Source organism: Nyctibius grandis, chromosome 4 (assembly GCF_013368605.1).
Source record: "Nyctibius grandis isolate bNycGra1 chromosome 4, bNycGra1.pri, whole genome shotgun sequence".
Classification (NCBI taxonomy): domain Eukaryota; kingdom Metazoa; phylum Chordata; class Aves; order Nyctibiiformes; family Nyctibiidae; genus Nyctibius; species Nyctibius grandis.
The window spans coordinates 9,760,419-9,777,097 of NC_090661.1; the positions used below are offsets into that span (position 1 = coordinate 9,760,419).

General features: G+C 38.0%; 1 protein-coding gene across 1 annotated transcript in view; it reads left to right on the forward strand.

Moving 5' to 3' along the window:
* Window positions 1-16,209, forward strand: part of LOC137662649 (synaptotagmin-9) — a 73,699-nt gene extending 57,490 nt beyond the window's left edge. Inside the window, exons 4-7 of the mRNA XM_068399263.1 lie at window positions 13,441-13,561; window positions 14,618-14,789; window positions 15,409-15,538; window positions 16,102-16,209. Of these exons, the coding sequence (XP_068255364.1) occupies window positions 13,441-13,561; window positions 14,618-14,789; window positions 15,409-15,538; window positions 16,102-16,209 (531 nt within the window). The remainder of the gene's footprint in view (window positions 1-13,440; window positions 13,562-14,617; window positions 14,790-15,408; window positions 15,539-16,101) is intronic.
* Window positions 16,210-16,679: the final 470 nt, after the last annotated feature.

Consider the following 16,679-nt stretch of genomic DNA (forward strand, 5'->3'; position numbering starts at 1 on the left):
CTATCTATAACGATAATACTTTTTTTCACCAAAATATAGATTTTTTTAAAAAAAAAAAAACAAACCAGTAGATGTAGCAGTAGATGCTCACTCTCTTCACCCCCATCCAGCCACTTTCTTGTTCTTCTCAAAAATAATTTATTTCAGGAAACCTTTCAGTGCTAAAGCAGCACACAAAAAAACCCTGTACTATCTTTCTTTTCAGACAGTCTTGCTCCAAAAGTTATGAGTCTGGATGCTCTGAGATAACGACACTAAATTCTTCCAAGATTATACTTCCTTCCAAAAAAACTGAAGTGAAGCCCTTTTAAGGTGTCCAACTGAGTACCCAAAATCATTGATCATTCTCAAAGTAACAAAGAGTTCTAAAGTGAACTCACCATTTAGGACAAGTAAACTCACAACTTTTCTGTCATCTCAAAACTATCAGATTATTTAAATTATAGGCAACTAAAATGAAAATTTGAGAAGGTACCTAAGTGACCGCAAGATACTGTTTACTAAGTCACTCACAGACTTTTTAAAAATGCAGCTTTTTTCCCCTACCCATAAGGCAGTATGTACAACATAACACTAGTTATTCTGAACATAAACATAACCAGGTAAAAGTCTGGGCATCTCACCCAGACTCACCTCACGCAAATGCACATGATGTCATCAGGAAGAGAGTAGATCAAGCCACGAAAAAATCTTTTTCCTCTCTAGATGCATTTCACAGATAGCATGTGTAAAATAAAACAAGTTAAAAGAAAAGTATTCCAAGAGGAGGAAGTTTTGTTGACTCACTTTTATAGACTTAAAGCACTAAAGCACTTCTATATTTAGTGCTCTCTTTATCTCACATCTTATGCTACCCTCTGTGTATTCTTTAAGAGAGAAAACATGCTCACTAAAGAGGTCCTAAAATTGCCTGCAGTACATGTCTAAATATAATAGGGAGGCATGAGCATATCTGATAGAGAACAAGTATTACAGAAAAAGAAGTGTTATCACACTCTACACAATTACATTTTCGCCTGCTCATGCTGTAGACACCTGGATGATACACTTGATTTCAGAGTCTGCATTTTCTAAAATGGATCTCTATCTATCTTATTCCTTCCCCTTCCTTCAGCTTCCTCACAGTCTTTAGTTTTATTTTAAAGCTGTTTTATCTGTACAGCTTCAAAGTAGATGTAGTACTGGATTGGTAGACTGCCTAACAGCTTCAAGATTAAAATATTCTGTTTATTTACAAGGTAGGTGAATGATACACAACAACAGCATAAATTCTCCTTGACCACATCCACATAGCCTAAGTGTCCTAATGGTTATAGTCCAGAACTGTCTCTGAAGAAAAGAGGGTAGCTGGATTTACATGAGCTTTTGGGCAGCATCAGCAGCTGAGAGACTGAGAAACACTGAAATGGTCCTGGCATTGCCTAAGAGAAGTGGTAAAAGTAATCCTTGGTTGCTAGATCACCACAGATTCCACGGCATTGATTCAGGAGGTCAGCCAGGGAGGTTTGCCCCAAGAGGGTTAGAAACCAACAGCATATCGGCATGTTATGCAGTCGGCAAATTTTACATAGCAATCTGTTACGAAATTGTCAGTAGCATCTCTGGGAGGAAACAGAAGAGCCTCCCCTGTCTCCTATGTTTCCCCCCACCCTGAAAAAAGAACCACCAAACCCCCAACTTCTCTCCTGATTCAACTATGAAGTTTTCTTTGTAGCATGGTTTGAGAAATAAAGGATGAAAGCAGTCCTCTTTTTCACACTTCTGGAATGACGCTGTCCTGTTATTGTTCATTTTATTGTCATTCCCATTCTTCTTTCCTCCCTCTATTATTTTAATTTCTTTTGTATTTGAAAACCAGAGGGACTCTTAAGGTATAAAATGAGACAATTTTGCGGTATTGAAGACTCGGGGGTTTTGTCTGTTTTGACATATTTAATACAGGTGTTTTGTAGGATTAACCTTAGCATCCATTATTATATTCTTCCATTTAACTTGCAATTAAAATGGAATTGCTGTGCAAAGACAATCAAAGCAGTACAGCTGCACACCTTTTCACCCAATCCATTAACAGAATATGGCTAGCAGTGGTCTCTTTACCTTGGCTGCTTCGCTTTGAAATTTGCAGTGATTTTCTTTTCTATATGACCCATTTAAATAAATTACTAAGAAGTAAATGAAACTTCTATGGAAATTGCTTTACTATTGTTAAAAGTGGGTAATTTTATAGAGAAGTGTTACCACTAAAATGCATGTTGTGAAATTTAGTTGTGCTTCCAGTCTAATGGAAGGTTATGTGGAATGCTCTCGGACACGTTTTTAAGCCATAATGATCCCATTTCATCATTTCTCTTATATTTATACTTTCTGTGGATGGTGCATTAGAGTCTGGCAGGGCACCAGTGTTATTGTTTATACAGGTGACAGATCACAAGCCAACTTTTTGTATTTAGTTACACCACTTAATAGCAATCAAGTTGATTTCAAAGGTAACAGGATTTAAATATCAGGGAGCTCTAGAAAAAAAGCTACTTTTTACCAGAAAAAAACATGAAGTATTCTCAGTGGTTCCTGACCTGAGGGGGTGCATGACATGACACGACACAACATGACAGAATTGTTTCTAGAGAAACAAAATACGTTAAATACGTGGAGAAACTTCAACAGAAAGATACTTGATCCTTGGCTTTAAAATCAGAAGAAAGCCCAGGAAAGCCACCTGTTTGAAAGAAAAAAGAACTTTAAATCATGGTGAGGAAAATCTCTGTGTAACTCATAGAAAAAAAATAGGAGAAATAGATTCATAAAACGGCACTTCTCTCCCCACCTGCTAAATGGGCACCAAACTTAAAGGGAGCCTCACATAGAAAATATTACTTTTGAAAAGTCTGCCTTAGGTATACCTTATTAACAGAGATAATAATTCTTTTATTACTTCTTAGTGGGATGAGAAGCAAAAAAGGATCAGAAAGAGAGAGAAAGGGCACACCAGGGATTTCATTGGGCTTGGATTTGATTTCCAGATATCACAAGAATTTTTAAATGATTAGACAGAGTTTGGATTAATGGCAGTACACTGTTCATTAACAGTTACATTAGTTGTCTGTGAAAGGAGCCCATTATATTCAAGTGGTCAAAATCTGGGGGCAAAGTGCTTCTTCGCTGCCTGTTTGCAATGAACAATGCACACGTGCTTCTCCAGCTCCTGCATTCATTACACTAGAGCCCTGAGCAGAATGATCCCTCCTGGCCTTACCAGGGCACATACATACACAGATATGTGTATAGCAGACCAACATATCTTCTCTACTGAAATATAGATTCCATCTACCTGAGATGAAGTTACGCAGCAGATGGCAAAATCCAACAAGAGATATCTGATTTAAAAAAAAAAACAAAAAACCAAACATATCTGAGAGAAAAGCTCTGGAATGGCAAGAAAGACATGCTACTGCAACACAGAGTTTGACATGAGCTTTCTGTTTTTCAAGCAGACTATATTATTTGGACCGTCCTCTTTTGCCTATCAACTTCTTCAAAAACAAAATTGTGGAGCAAACCTTTACTTAGACTAAAAGTAGATTCAGATTTTTAAAAATGGCCCTTCTTTATTACCCGTTTTGTATACAACCTGTGCTAAGCCTGAGTAGCAAGGCAGTCAGTCAGTACAGAACACCTAATGTAAGTATAATGAATACATCCACAAAACACTACTGGTGTTTATGCAGACTGAAAAGAACATTTTTTTTTTTGTTTCCTGATACTGTGACTTTCTCCCATCTTTTTTCAGCGCTATCCGGGTACTTAGTTTCTCTGCTTTTCAGAATGATGTGCTCAGAACTGTTGCTTTACACAACACAAAATACCTGCACTGAGAATCATAGAGTGGTTTGGGTTGGAAGGGACCTTAAAGATCATCTAGTTCCACCCCCCCCTGCCATGGGCATGAATGACACTCTGTACTAAGCAAACGTGAGGAACTGTTAGTAGGGCCCAAAGCTTTAATATCATGTCATTTCAGCAGCGTGTATGTATTAGCTTTTCTTATACAGAACGGCCACTCTGCAAGACTTTATCCTTAATTAAGACTATGTCAGCAGGGCACAAGGGCTGGCTGCTCCCTGGGGCTGGGATGCCAGGAGCCATGGAGGACCCTGGTGCTGCTGGGCAGGACCTCACCAGCCAGGTCCCATCCCACTGCCCCAGTCAGGGAACTGGGGGGCAGCCCCTGGCATCAGCTAGCTCCCTGTGGACAGGCCAAGCCAGGCTAGATCTGTGGGAAGCTGGAGACCAGCACCCTACGGTGTCACTGGAGCAGGGACCACCAGCCCTGGGCTGGGCTGAAATGGGGTCCTGGGCCATGGGCAGGGTGGGGGGAAGCCCTAGGGGGTGGTCAGGGCTAGTCAGGCCCATTAGCGCCCTCAGGGTCCTGACATACTGATTGCTTTCAGTCCCTGTACATTAACAGATAATTGAGCAGGGTTAGAAGATGGAGCATCTTTTGATGTTTTAGTGGAGCTGTAAGTTCACACACAGCCCCATCATAACTCAAGGTGGAGTGAAAGGCCAATCCATTAATTTGCATGCAGATTTAGTTTAAATTGACATTTTCATTTTAACACACTATGGAAAAAATAACAGGCAAGACATTTTGGATTAAAATATTTTGATTATTTTTAAAACCAACTTCCTTCCTTGCAGTTTTTCTTGGATGTATTTGAGATTTTCATTATTAGTGGGATACTGAGATAATTAAACATTACTTTCAACTTATGACGGAAAGGAAACAAGAGGTAACTGGCAAATAATTCATGGTAGAAATAGTTCTATGCATTAGAATGGATTTGCTGCTTCTTTTTCTTCAAGCTCACGTTTGCCTAGAGATGGTGAACACTTAACATGTAATTTAGCCTCCTGTTCTTACAACAAGCCAGCATTTAGCCTTGAAACCACGAGGGTTTGTTTTCTCACCTCTTCCCCTTTATGTGATGTTCATCAAGAGTTTTCTTTTCTGTCAGCAAGGTTGGCCCACTCAGGTTAGCTTGTATTGTAAGGTACTGCGCACTACAATGCCATTAAGCTCTGTTTTTCTTTGTTTTTTCAGTCTCAGTGTTTCACAAACAAATTGAGGTCTAATCCAAATCAATTACAGCCTGTTGAAAAAATATTGGGTTTGATATGACAGATACTGATGGACGTTCATTAAAAGCTTTGGTCCTCACTTTGGGAAACTACTGCCCATTGTTCCAGATTACACTGTTAGAATGTTTTGTGAAACTTCCCTTTATGAGGCATCCCCTGTGTGCCTGACCTACTAGTCCTTCCATTTTTACCGTCTTCACCTAACATCAAAACTTTTATGTTTCCCAGCTGAAGCTCTCCCTTACATTTCCTTTCAAGTAAACAGTTATCCTCCAAACATCCATTCCTATATAGAACAATTTACATTTCATTGCTGGTCCCAAGCTTGTCAACATTTCTGAAGCACCACTGCCTCCTCTGCAGACAGAAAGGTTTGAGTCAGCTGTGTGCTAGAGTACTCTCCTTTAAAGCTTTAGCACTGTGAAATCAAACCCACCCTCAAGAGCCTTCCCTTTCAAAAGACTTTTGAAGCACAATACCAAAGGCAGCAATCTGTAAACAGTGACAAGGTGGGATACACTGAAATGGGATATACTAGAAGAAAAGGAGGAGCAAATCTGTCCACAGCACCTCACTTGTAAACTCACGTCTTACAGGTTATGACATTTTCGTTTTAAAAATGTTAGATCAGGAAGACACAATTACCTTCTCGAGCTCTCAAGCGTTGCCCGTCCTCCACACACATGCACATGCACCCCTGCTTCCCAGGAACAATCAGAATGATAAAAGGCAGCCTGCAAGACCTGGAAAAGAGTCAGGGCAGACTTTTTTGTATTATTTAATCTATACTGAACTTTGTATTTTGTAGAAAGCAACAAGTCATAAGAGTTGCATAAAGGAATAACAATTCAAGAAAAAAAATAGTTTTCAGAGGAACAGTTTAACTTGCAAGGAGAAGCTTAAACTTGAATTAACTACTTCTTTCTCTGCCTAACAATGTCATCTAGCAAGCCTTCAGAAACAACTCCATGTACACACACTTTCCTCCTCTTAATAACTGACAAGGAAGTTAAAAATTACTTATATTAACTTTCTACAGAAATTTCATTTTCAGAATTCCTCATGTCTGTTTTTCCTGTGAAATCAATTTCTGACATAGCCACACGCACATAAACAGGACAAGTGCTCCAGCTTTTCCAGTCATGTCTCTACTAATTTTCATTAGCTCAATTCAGATTATCTCCCCAGCTCATCAATTTAGTTTGGAACAAATTAAGACATTATCTCTATCTCAGCAGCCACAGGATAATTCATTAGACTCACTCTTAGGCCTGGATTCAGCAAAGCACTTTAGCGCTGGGAATTGAAAATCTATGTAAAGGATTCAAAGACAGTAAAATCGATAGGATTTAAGTATATGTTTAAAAATAAGTATGTCTATGAAGTTTATCATTACTGAATGGAGGCCTTTTTAAAATAAGGATTACAGAATAATTTATCAATAAAGTCTTAAATTACTCAGTAAGAGCAAACATATTCTGTAAATGCATTCAGATAACTGAGGACAACATGCAGCTCACCGACTGGAAAGGCAGTTTCAGTTAATCACTGACATTTATAGGATATAAATTATGACAATAGGGATGTTGGGTCTTTAGAGAGGTAAGTACATTGCGTACAGGAAAAGGCCTCTGTCCTTGACTTACTAAGGACATTGTGGCAAGGGCAAGTTACGTGTGTGTTCTTCTCAAAGACATTATCTGGTTTGTTCTGAAATACATGAAGGTGAAAGCTTTATCCTTACGACTCCAGCTACTCACATTATAAGATATCTTGGCTGACTGGCACAACACAAAGTCATGTCTGGAGGATGTTCCTTATGTGGACTGAAGTGAACTGCCTTAAAGAAAAGTAATCGTGACACAAAGATGGTGGAAACAGGAGAGAAAAAGAGAAAAAAAAAAAAAAAACAAACAACAAAATCTACATCAAAAGATCTCCAGGCTCTGAAGCAGAGATTGAGGATATGCTGGGTGCTTTACTTTTGATACTGTCTTTATATAGGAGTTGCCAAGATCCTAGGCAAAGCTATGAGTAATTTAAAAAAAGAACATCCACTCGCTGAGTTGATAATCGTAGTAGCTCTCTATGACCCAGTCTGCAGGAAGGATTCCTCCTTCTTTCAGTCCCTGTGAAGTACAGCACAAAGTTGTGGTATTCAGAGTTGGTCTGTTGGGCAAGACACCTGTCTCGCTATAAGGTGCTCCAGAATACCTCAGAGAAAAGGCAACAGAAACTCTGTTGTGGTATCATCTTGGCATTACTAATACAAATCCTAATAGAGAAAAATCAAGCTACATACTTAGTTAAGCAACAAAGTTGAACTTAGTTGTCAGAGGATATTTTTTTTTTTTTTAGACTAGAACATGGAACACTTTCTGTTGCCTGACTGGCTTAAGTGCTTGCTTTCCCCTTTGTAAGACTTTTTTGCTTAAATTCTTCAGCTGGTGATGCTTTTCACTGTATCAGTTATGCAAGAATCTCAGGTCCAGCTTCTTTATCAATGTGTGCACTAAGTGGCAAATGCTGTGCCACAGACAAGCCCACGGAGAGAGTACTAGGGATTCAAAGGTGCCCTTTCTTACCCTGCCTTTTTGTGCATCACATCAGACTAACTTCCATATGTACACTTCGTACAGTTGTATAGGCATACAAGCTGATAGCCAGTCTGTGACGTGACACGAAAATTATATTGTGTATCCAAAGCAGGATAAAATCCAGAGTGCATTACATGCAAACACTTCAGCTTTCTTATATTCCTTCACTGTAGTGAAACCAAGCTTCAGAATTGATTTTTAATGTTCTTTCCTAGTAGGTGAAATCAGACTCGTTTTCGCATTCCTAGCTCTAAAAGCTTCTTTACTTATTTGCTTTCGTTTTTTAAGAAAACCATGAATAAAGAAATAAAACAATGAAATGCAAAAAACTGAATCACACTGAGAAAATAATGCGATCTGCAAATGAACTTAAAACATGAAATATAGCCTGACATTGATGTATTGAAAGAATAATTGTAAAACCTAGGCCATTCTCATTTTCCACAAACTTAACTTAATCATATCTCTGTAGATACAGTTTGATTGAGGCATTAATAAATGCCTACTTTACTAGAGTTCATTTCTTTGATTTCAGATGTCATAAAAATAGAATTTTCCAGTCACGTCTTCTCTATTCATCTTAAATTTTGTAGTGAGAAGGCAGCTGGCCCTCTCCTAATCACGTGCAAATTCAATTAAAATCAAACATTTCTAAAGAGTTTTTCTCAATATATATTTCTCATATATATAACTCAAAATAATTCTATGATGAAGTAAACAAAAATGTAGAGCTAACTTTATGAGTTCATCACATTAGATACTTTAGATTTACAGTCATTCTCGAACAGATCAGAGTCTCAAATTTGTTTAGTATTGTATTTGCATAGTATTTGTGTTCTGGACATGTACCTGAACTGAATTAATATCTTCGATCACTCAAATCTGAATCCAGACTTCTCAACGCAGATTAACAATTTAATAAATATATATCCCCCAAAGCAGGTAGCACTCCTTTAAGTATTTTTATTTCATGTAGACTTAACACATGTACCTAGTATACTTGAATTACCCTCATCTTAGCAGAGTGAACCTCCTCTAAAATAAATCCCTGCAAAATTCAAAACCCCACATTATCAAATATTAGAATGATGTACAGTAAAATGTCTTGCATTACAGAAGTATATTTCCATTAATTCCAGTAAAGATTATGAAATAACTACAAAGATTTTTTTGTTGTTGTTTAAAATACAACTAATGTTCCTCAGCTAGGAGGAAAAAAAAAAAGAGATAATTAAATACTGATAAGCAATCCTTTCTGTGCTTCAGAAGCTGAAATGATATCATCTCATTTCATGAAACCTCTGTTATTTTTCTCTTTTCCAGTGACCTTTGCAGAGACACATGTAACTGCTAAAGGTTGTAGTATGCAAAGGTACCATTGCCTGAGCTGTACAGCTCTGACATAGCAATAAGAATTTATAAAATCTCTAAAATCACTAATGCCTTTCTTTCAACAGTTAGCAACTTTAAAAGAAATAAGCAAGGGCATCACTGCTTGTAGGTGCTCCCATTAATGGTAAGTTGATGAGATGCATAAAAATACATCTGAGCACCTCACAATCCATAATTAGCGTTATTTTTGCAACATACCAGAAAAGTAAAAAAGCAATGTCTGTCTTTTTATAGATGGGGAACTAAGGAACCTGGTATAATTGAGATATGTGCTTTAATTAGAGTGGCACGGGCACTGCATGATAATAGGGCTATCACAGCTTGTCTGCTCCAGAAATACAAAATGCAGGTTTCTGAAGAAATAGGCACAAAACTTACGATTGCCTAACTCAAGGTCAGCATATTTTCTTCAAGACCAGAGGCAAAAGCAGAAGTTGTAATCTATAATTTGTCTTGTTTCCTTCCATCCCTTGCTGCCTGTTTTGCATGATATTACACACCCGTTCTCCGCACCCGAATGTGTTTATGAGAAGGGATAACCCATCCACTGGAGAAATCTGATCCCAAATGTCATCCCCATTTGTCAGAAACTCCCTAACGAGCAGGTAACTTCCAGTTTTCACTGAGAAAGTTTGATCCAGCCTGAGCTTCGTAATGCAGCCTCCAAGGAATCAAAGGTGAAGCCCATCGTCACAGGCCTCTTTAAGATTACATGTCTCCCTGTTTAATATTCTAAGTCATATTCACCTAAGCACCAGCATGGAGCTGTTGACACTGTACTAAGGAGGATTTATCCTGCAGATTAATCTCTAATGAAATTAGTAATTTTAAAATCTATAAATACTGTGTGACTGTAGACTAACAAGCTATTAACATTACCATTCGAATTCAGCATTTTAAAAGATATATTATCACCTTGTTAGTTTTACAGGGGGGAAACCAGAAATATTTTCTGGGAGAAGCAGGAAAAATAAATTTTTCAGTACAAGCCACTGAAAATTATTAGAATAATATTATTTTTATGATATATCAAATATTTCCACCAGAAATGGAACAAGGAGGAAGCACAACATGAGGGAGATCTTATCTCCACGCTCCTAACAGCAATGACAAGGTCTTATTTATCTTGAGGTTGCCCAGACAGATGAACACACATGCAGATTCTGTGGTGCACTCACAGTTTGTGGTACTCTTTGAAGAACATTCCCTCATTAAGTTGAGCCTTGAAGCCCCAACAGTAAAATTTACAATGTTTGAAACAGTTAAAAATGTTGCCCTACGATTACAGAAAATAGGGTAAGCAGGGTGCAATAGCCAGGGCACTGGGAAAGGCTCACTCTGTTAGAAAATCTATCTTTCCAAAATTAAGAAAACATTTACAAGTAACCAGTATTACAGAGTAGTTAATTCCCTACAAATCAAAACTACAAATCAAAATGAAAGTATGAGAAGACAGGGCTTCTTTTTCGAACTCAGAGAAGGATTTGCATGCCAAAAAGTGTGTGTGTCTCATGCTTCTGCCTGCAAGCTTTCCTTCAATTACATTCTCAGATTGCCATGGTTAGATTACTACTAGCATTGACTTACAAACAGTCTGAATCTGACAGTCATCTGTGATCTATTGCTACAACTCCTAGAACTGGAAAAAACTGAAGAAATTGCAGGCTCTGTTTCCAGTTTAACAATTTTTTTCTGTATGATGCCCAGTGCAATTTTTGGAAAAGCATTAACAAAGTATTTTTGTCATTGTAGCATTTGTTAAAAAATACATCACAGTGTAGGAGAAGGTTACTTTTCAAACATAAGACAAAGTTTGTAGATAAGTATTTTATGGTGCAATTCCTAATATTACATTCAACACATGTGATCTTTTCATTCCTAATGGGTTCATTTATGCAGAAGGATAACGTGTTTCTTGGAAATTATATGTAAACCAATTGTATAGTTATTCATTTACCTATTAACTTCTTGATAAGAACTGATAAAAAGGTTTTAAAATGTTCATTCAGGATGATCATGTCAGGAATGGAAACTCTTGTATTTGGTAGTAACAGTAAAGCATTTACAGTAGTCACATAATGAATTACCTCGTCACCAAGTGGAGCACTGGAGTTGAATACAGAATGACTTTGACGTGGTTGACAATATCTAAGAATACCAAGATACACTGTTAAAACAACAGATGCCTGATGAGCTTCTTTATGTTCAGGGAAAAACTGAGTGATTCAACGATGCTATCTTCTCCTAAAAGTTTGTGACCAATTCATGAAAAATAACCTCTCAAAGTTTGCCAGTGACAAATTATCCAAATTGCCAAAAGCTGGCTTCACTCAATAATTTCTTTAAGCAGCTTATGAAATTCTGCTCCCCCCAGAGTTGCATGGTTAGCAGCATGAGAGAGAATTCCACAGCTACAAATCTCAGCATCTCAGAGCTGGGGATGTTAAACACTTAAATTCTGGAAGATTTTCTTCCTCACAATGGAAAGGATAAGTGAAATCTTTGCTTCCTGTTCCCCAGGTTATAGGTATCAAGCTCCAGCTGACCACTGGGAAAATTTCAGAGATCAATTATTCCTCCTGTAATGTTAAGTGCAGGTGTTAGCCAAGACAAATTTCTCCTGGATGTGCTGACATCACTTTAGCCTGTAGGACTTCTTACAGCATCACCTTCTGAAACAGCACTTTGATCCTCCCACAGTCAAAGTGAGTCAGTGACACAGTTTGTTGCAGCAGGTCTGCTTCCAAGTGTGAGCCATCAACAGACACTAAACAGGGTGAGTCATATCAGCTATCTTGATATTGTCACAACCTTTATTAGCTTTACAGCTACCGTGAAACACTGATCTTTAGAATGAAAAAGGTGATAGTTAATGAAGTCAGGGTTAAAAGCTAGTTATTACTGACAAAGGGCACATAATATCAGCTTTTTCCTTCTTTGACAGCAGCTCTCTCCACTAACAGCACAAGGAAAGGACCTGTTTCTGAATGAATATGCATAGTTTGCCTTTTTTTTCCTCTTGCATAAGCTGAGTACTAAAGCAAAGATGCCTCTTTTGAGCAAGGGGTTGGATCAAGTGACGTCTAGAAGTCCCTTCCGACATAACATTTTTCTACAACTCTGTGACAGCAATTCTTTCTGTCCTGTGTGCCTCCCCTGCCAACTCACAAAGCTATGTAGAGTGACTGCGCAGGCTCTGGGCATTGCTCTACATAGCAGCTAGCTCAGAGACAAACACTAACTGGTTAGGTGCTGTTTCAAGGTATTTTCACTCACCTTCTATGTCATCCACCACCCTTAATTTTTTGGTGACTGAGAAAGAAGGAACCAACCTGGGAAAGCAGAGAAGCTATTGCACAAAGCTAAGTGGGCCAGATACACATATTCCACAACAGCTGTATTTCCCTTCCCTAGAAAACCTAGAACGTAGCTTTGAATTTGCTGGACAGGATAACTTTTTTCAGTCAAGAATGAAATATTAGGTTACAGGAGATAGGTCTGTAAAAGTATCAGTTCACTGCTCAGTCAAAAAGATGCAAATCAAATGCCAGAAATCATTTAGTACAATAATTTATTCACTATATTTTTTATAAAGGAACTGGATTTCCTTAAAAAAAAAAAACAGCTGCTTTGTGATTGCAAACAGAGTTTGCTCATTTTCTACTACCTTTCTGAAACCCTGGAGCCATTGACATGGGAAAGGGTTGCAAATCATTCTATCAGTGAAGCAGGTGGATAAGCTTACTTGAGGGAGCTTGTTTGTGCAGGGCACGGGAAGTAATGTCCTTACTCTGCTTCCAGTAGAGACTGCCCCATTACCATAGAGACATCACACCCGTCACACCCGAGTTTATGCAAGCTTGAGAGTTGTATAAAACTTTGCCCTGCCCAGACAGTGTTCTTTCTGTGAACCTCCCTATGGTTATCCTGCAGACCGGAAAGAAAGGCACAGAGATCTGTTGCAACTTGTCAACGATACACGCAAATCACTACAAAACATAAAATAGAACAAAGGTATTCCAGTGCCTCACGCTGTACCTCATCACTTAAATGTGTTTCATCTTCAAGGACTGAGTGCTAGGAACTATAACTACATTTACACTTGAGAACTTCGGTGGTGTAGCAACAAATGCAGCGACTTGAATCTTGTGTGCAGATGGTTGTTTGTGTTTTCAGATATGTTTCAGAGTGAGAATTCAGCTTTTGGTTGTGTACCTGTAGATCCACAAAGGTATACTTTATCTGTAGTTCCTGTTAGGGCTAGGGAAAATTGTTATTATTGCTTCACATTGTCTCTCTTTCCTTGGAACAGGATAATGTGGATCTTGGTGACCTGATGTTTTCACTTTGCTACCTTCCAACAGCTGGTAGACTAACTATTACAATAATAAAGGCAAGAAATTTAAAGGCAATGGATATCACAGGAGCATCAGGTAGGAATGAATTTAATACTCAGTGTGGATTTCTGTCCCATTTCCCTCCTGAGTCACAGAACTCAGCACTGTTGATTCCCAGAACGATTTTTGAGAAGAGGGTTCTTATACTACAAGTTCTTGAGTTACTTGGGTGTAGGAGTTTCGGAGAAGTAAATAATATATTTTAGTTTATTCTGTTGCAACTGACAGTTTAAAATAATCTGCTCTTAAAAAAAACAGCAAGATTATTATTTCTAAAGCCACTGTGATTCATCATAGCATGAGTTGACCAAACTGCATTCGTAACACTAGGTATTTGTTTGTACAGCAGACTGTCTGTTAGGGCTATGGCACAGAGGCAGACTGACCCTCTCTGATAGTCTCTGAGAGCCACTGAGCCAATTCTGCTGTTGTTGGCATATGGACAAAACAGTGATCATCCCAGACTCCTTGCAGCAACCCTTTCAAAATTTGATGATGAAAACAAGAAACTAATATAAATAAGAGTTCATAAATGACTTCTAAATGCTAGCAGGGAGTTGTAGATCTCCCAGAAAGGAGCTACAAAGAAATAGGTTTTTTTACTACATTCAGGAGTTTAAAAATAATTATAAATCTCTTGAGAAATATAAGCCACTAATTGTTACACTTTGAATTATACTTAACCATACATCAGTAAATCCCACTGTGTAAAATATTGCATCTTCTATCTGTTCTACAAATCTGTACAAGTAATTAGGCTGTTATAAATAGGCTGATACACAGGCTGTTGTATTAAAGAGTCATGTATAACACAGTTCAGTGGATATTTTAATACCCTTTGAGAAGTCAGTACACAAGGAGCTTCTTGATCCTAAATTTTTCATTATAAGCAGTAAACCAGGTAAAGCTTTCAAAGCTCCTCTGCCTCCCAGGCATTCCGTGGTAATAGAGAAGCTCAAATTCCAGTCAGGTCCAGGTGACTAATTCTGCAGGCAGGTATGGGCATACAAGAAGGCTGCTCCCTTCACTTTCCATTTATGTTTGCTTAAAAACAACAAAAGAAAACCAACATTGTTCTTATGATTCACACAGATCCCTACGTGAAGGTTTCTTTAATGTGTGAAGGAAGGCGACTAAAGAAAAGAAAAACTTCCACCAAGAGGAATACCCTTAATCCCGTTTACAATGAAGCCATAGTCTTTGACGTCCCTCCAGAAAACATTGACCAAATTAACTTGTTGATAGCTGTTATGGATTACGACCGGTGAGATACCTGTAGCTGTAAAATAACATCATCTATTGGCTTATAAAATCTTGCACAGTAGATTTGCATCCAGAAACAAAGTTGTCATTTTTTTCCCAATAAATGGGAAAGTAATGTCATGTTGACTTTGGTAGAAGACTAAAATTTCTCGTATTGTGAGGCAGAATTTCCTTTCTAAATTTTAAAATAACTAAGCACAAATATGCTTACCAGAACTGAAATAACGGAACACGTAATCAATTCACACACTGATGTTCTGTCTGTGCACAATTACGCTAACCCCTTAGACACACGCATCCATTTCTAAAATTGTGGCCTAGAGTTTACTTGTATTTGCAACTAATTACAGAACACAGGCAAAGAACTTTTCACATTCTTATGCAAAAATAAGAAACAAACGCACACAGACACACAGTGTATGCTATAATGGGGAAAATACTAAATTGTTCTGATTAGTGGGAAATGCAAAGAGCAAACCTACGTATTTTATAGTTGATTACATTTTTCAGGCAAGACATAATTCTAAAAATCCGTGATTAATGTTTCTAATGAAATATGTAAATGGTATGGTTCTAAAGGTAAAATTTTAAGAAAAAAATATTATGGAACATTTTCACAGTGTAGGTCACAATGAGGTCATTGGAGTATGTCAAGTAGGCAACGATGCAGAAAGTCTAGGTCGCGACCACTGGAACGAAATGCTGTCGTACCCTCGGAAACCCATTGCTCACTGGCATCCTCTTGCAGAGGTAAGACTTATTTGTTGCTTCCCTGTTACTACAATTGTGAAAATTCTTCCATCTGGCATTAAAAGTTGGATAAAATTTTATGAACAAAACCAACATCCACATGCATGCACAAAGTCCTAGAAAAGGGCTTGGATATTAAAAGTCAAACACAACACACAAGTCTGCTCTTTTCAATTTTAGGGGGACAGAAAGTAATTAATGGCTTTAATATATACATGAAAACACCAAACATTATGCACTGGATTAAGGGTTTGGTTTTGTTTTTTAAATAGGATCTTGGGTAACTTTCACTGATTATTGATAGAAAGAAATGGACCTTGTTTACAGAACAACCAAGACCTATTTTTTTTGTATCTATGACAACCTAATTTGACTTCTTCTCTTGTAAGAATATGTAGTCCATGCCACTAGCACATGTCAAGGGATGCCTAACTGCACTGAAAAAAAAATGTTTAAGTGTCTCTGGAGATCTGAGGCGTTGATAAGAAGCCACACAATCAGAAAAGCTTTTCAAGGTTCCTATGTTTTTTTTGTTTTGTTTTGTTTTGTTTTTTTGTCTTTAGGGCCCTATTCAGCAGAAATGTTATGCAGGTCTTCTGCGCTTGGATGGCTGCCGAAGAGGCTTCCTCACCCTTTTAACCTATTCAGCAGAAATTTGGCATTCCTGTTGAACTCTTTCTTAGCCATATCCTCAGGGGCTATTCCACAGAGTCCAGTGGGGTAAAGATGTCCTTTTAATCCCTCTGTCTAATCCTCTCCCCAATACAGGGAATGCTAATCCTGAGGTATGAGACACAAAAATCCATCAAAGATCTAACTAAAGTACTTCCTAAGAGCTATCATGACTTACTTTTGTTGTTGCTATCACTGGCTCAAGTCAGGCAGTAATCCCAGTCAAAAGAAACTACTATGTTTATGAACAGCCACAGTGTTACTCCTAATGCTGAAAGACAGGAAAGACCACCATATTCATATCAAGCCACAAACAATGCCATAAACACCTAATATAGAGAGGCAGGCAGTTCGCAGCGTCTGAGTATCCTTTATGCATCAGAGTGTAGCCACGTTACTAGAACGCAGCTGAGGACTTTACCTGCTTGGTTGTAAGGACTAACCCTAGGCAGTTCCATAAATAATTGTC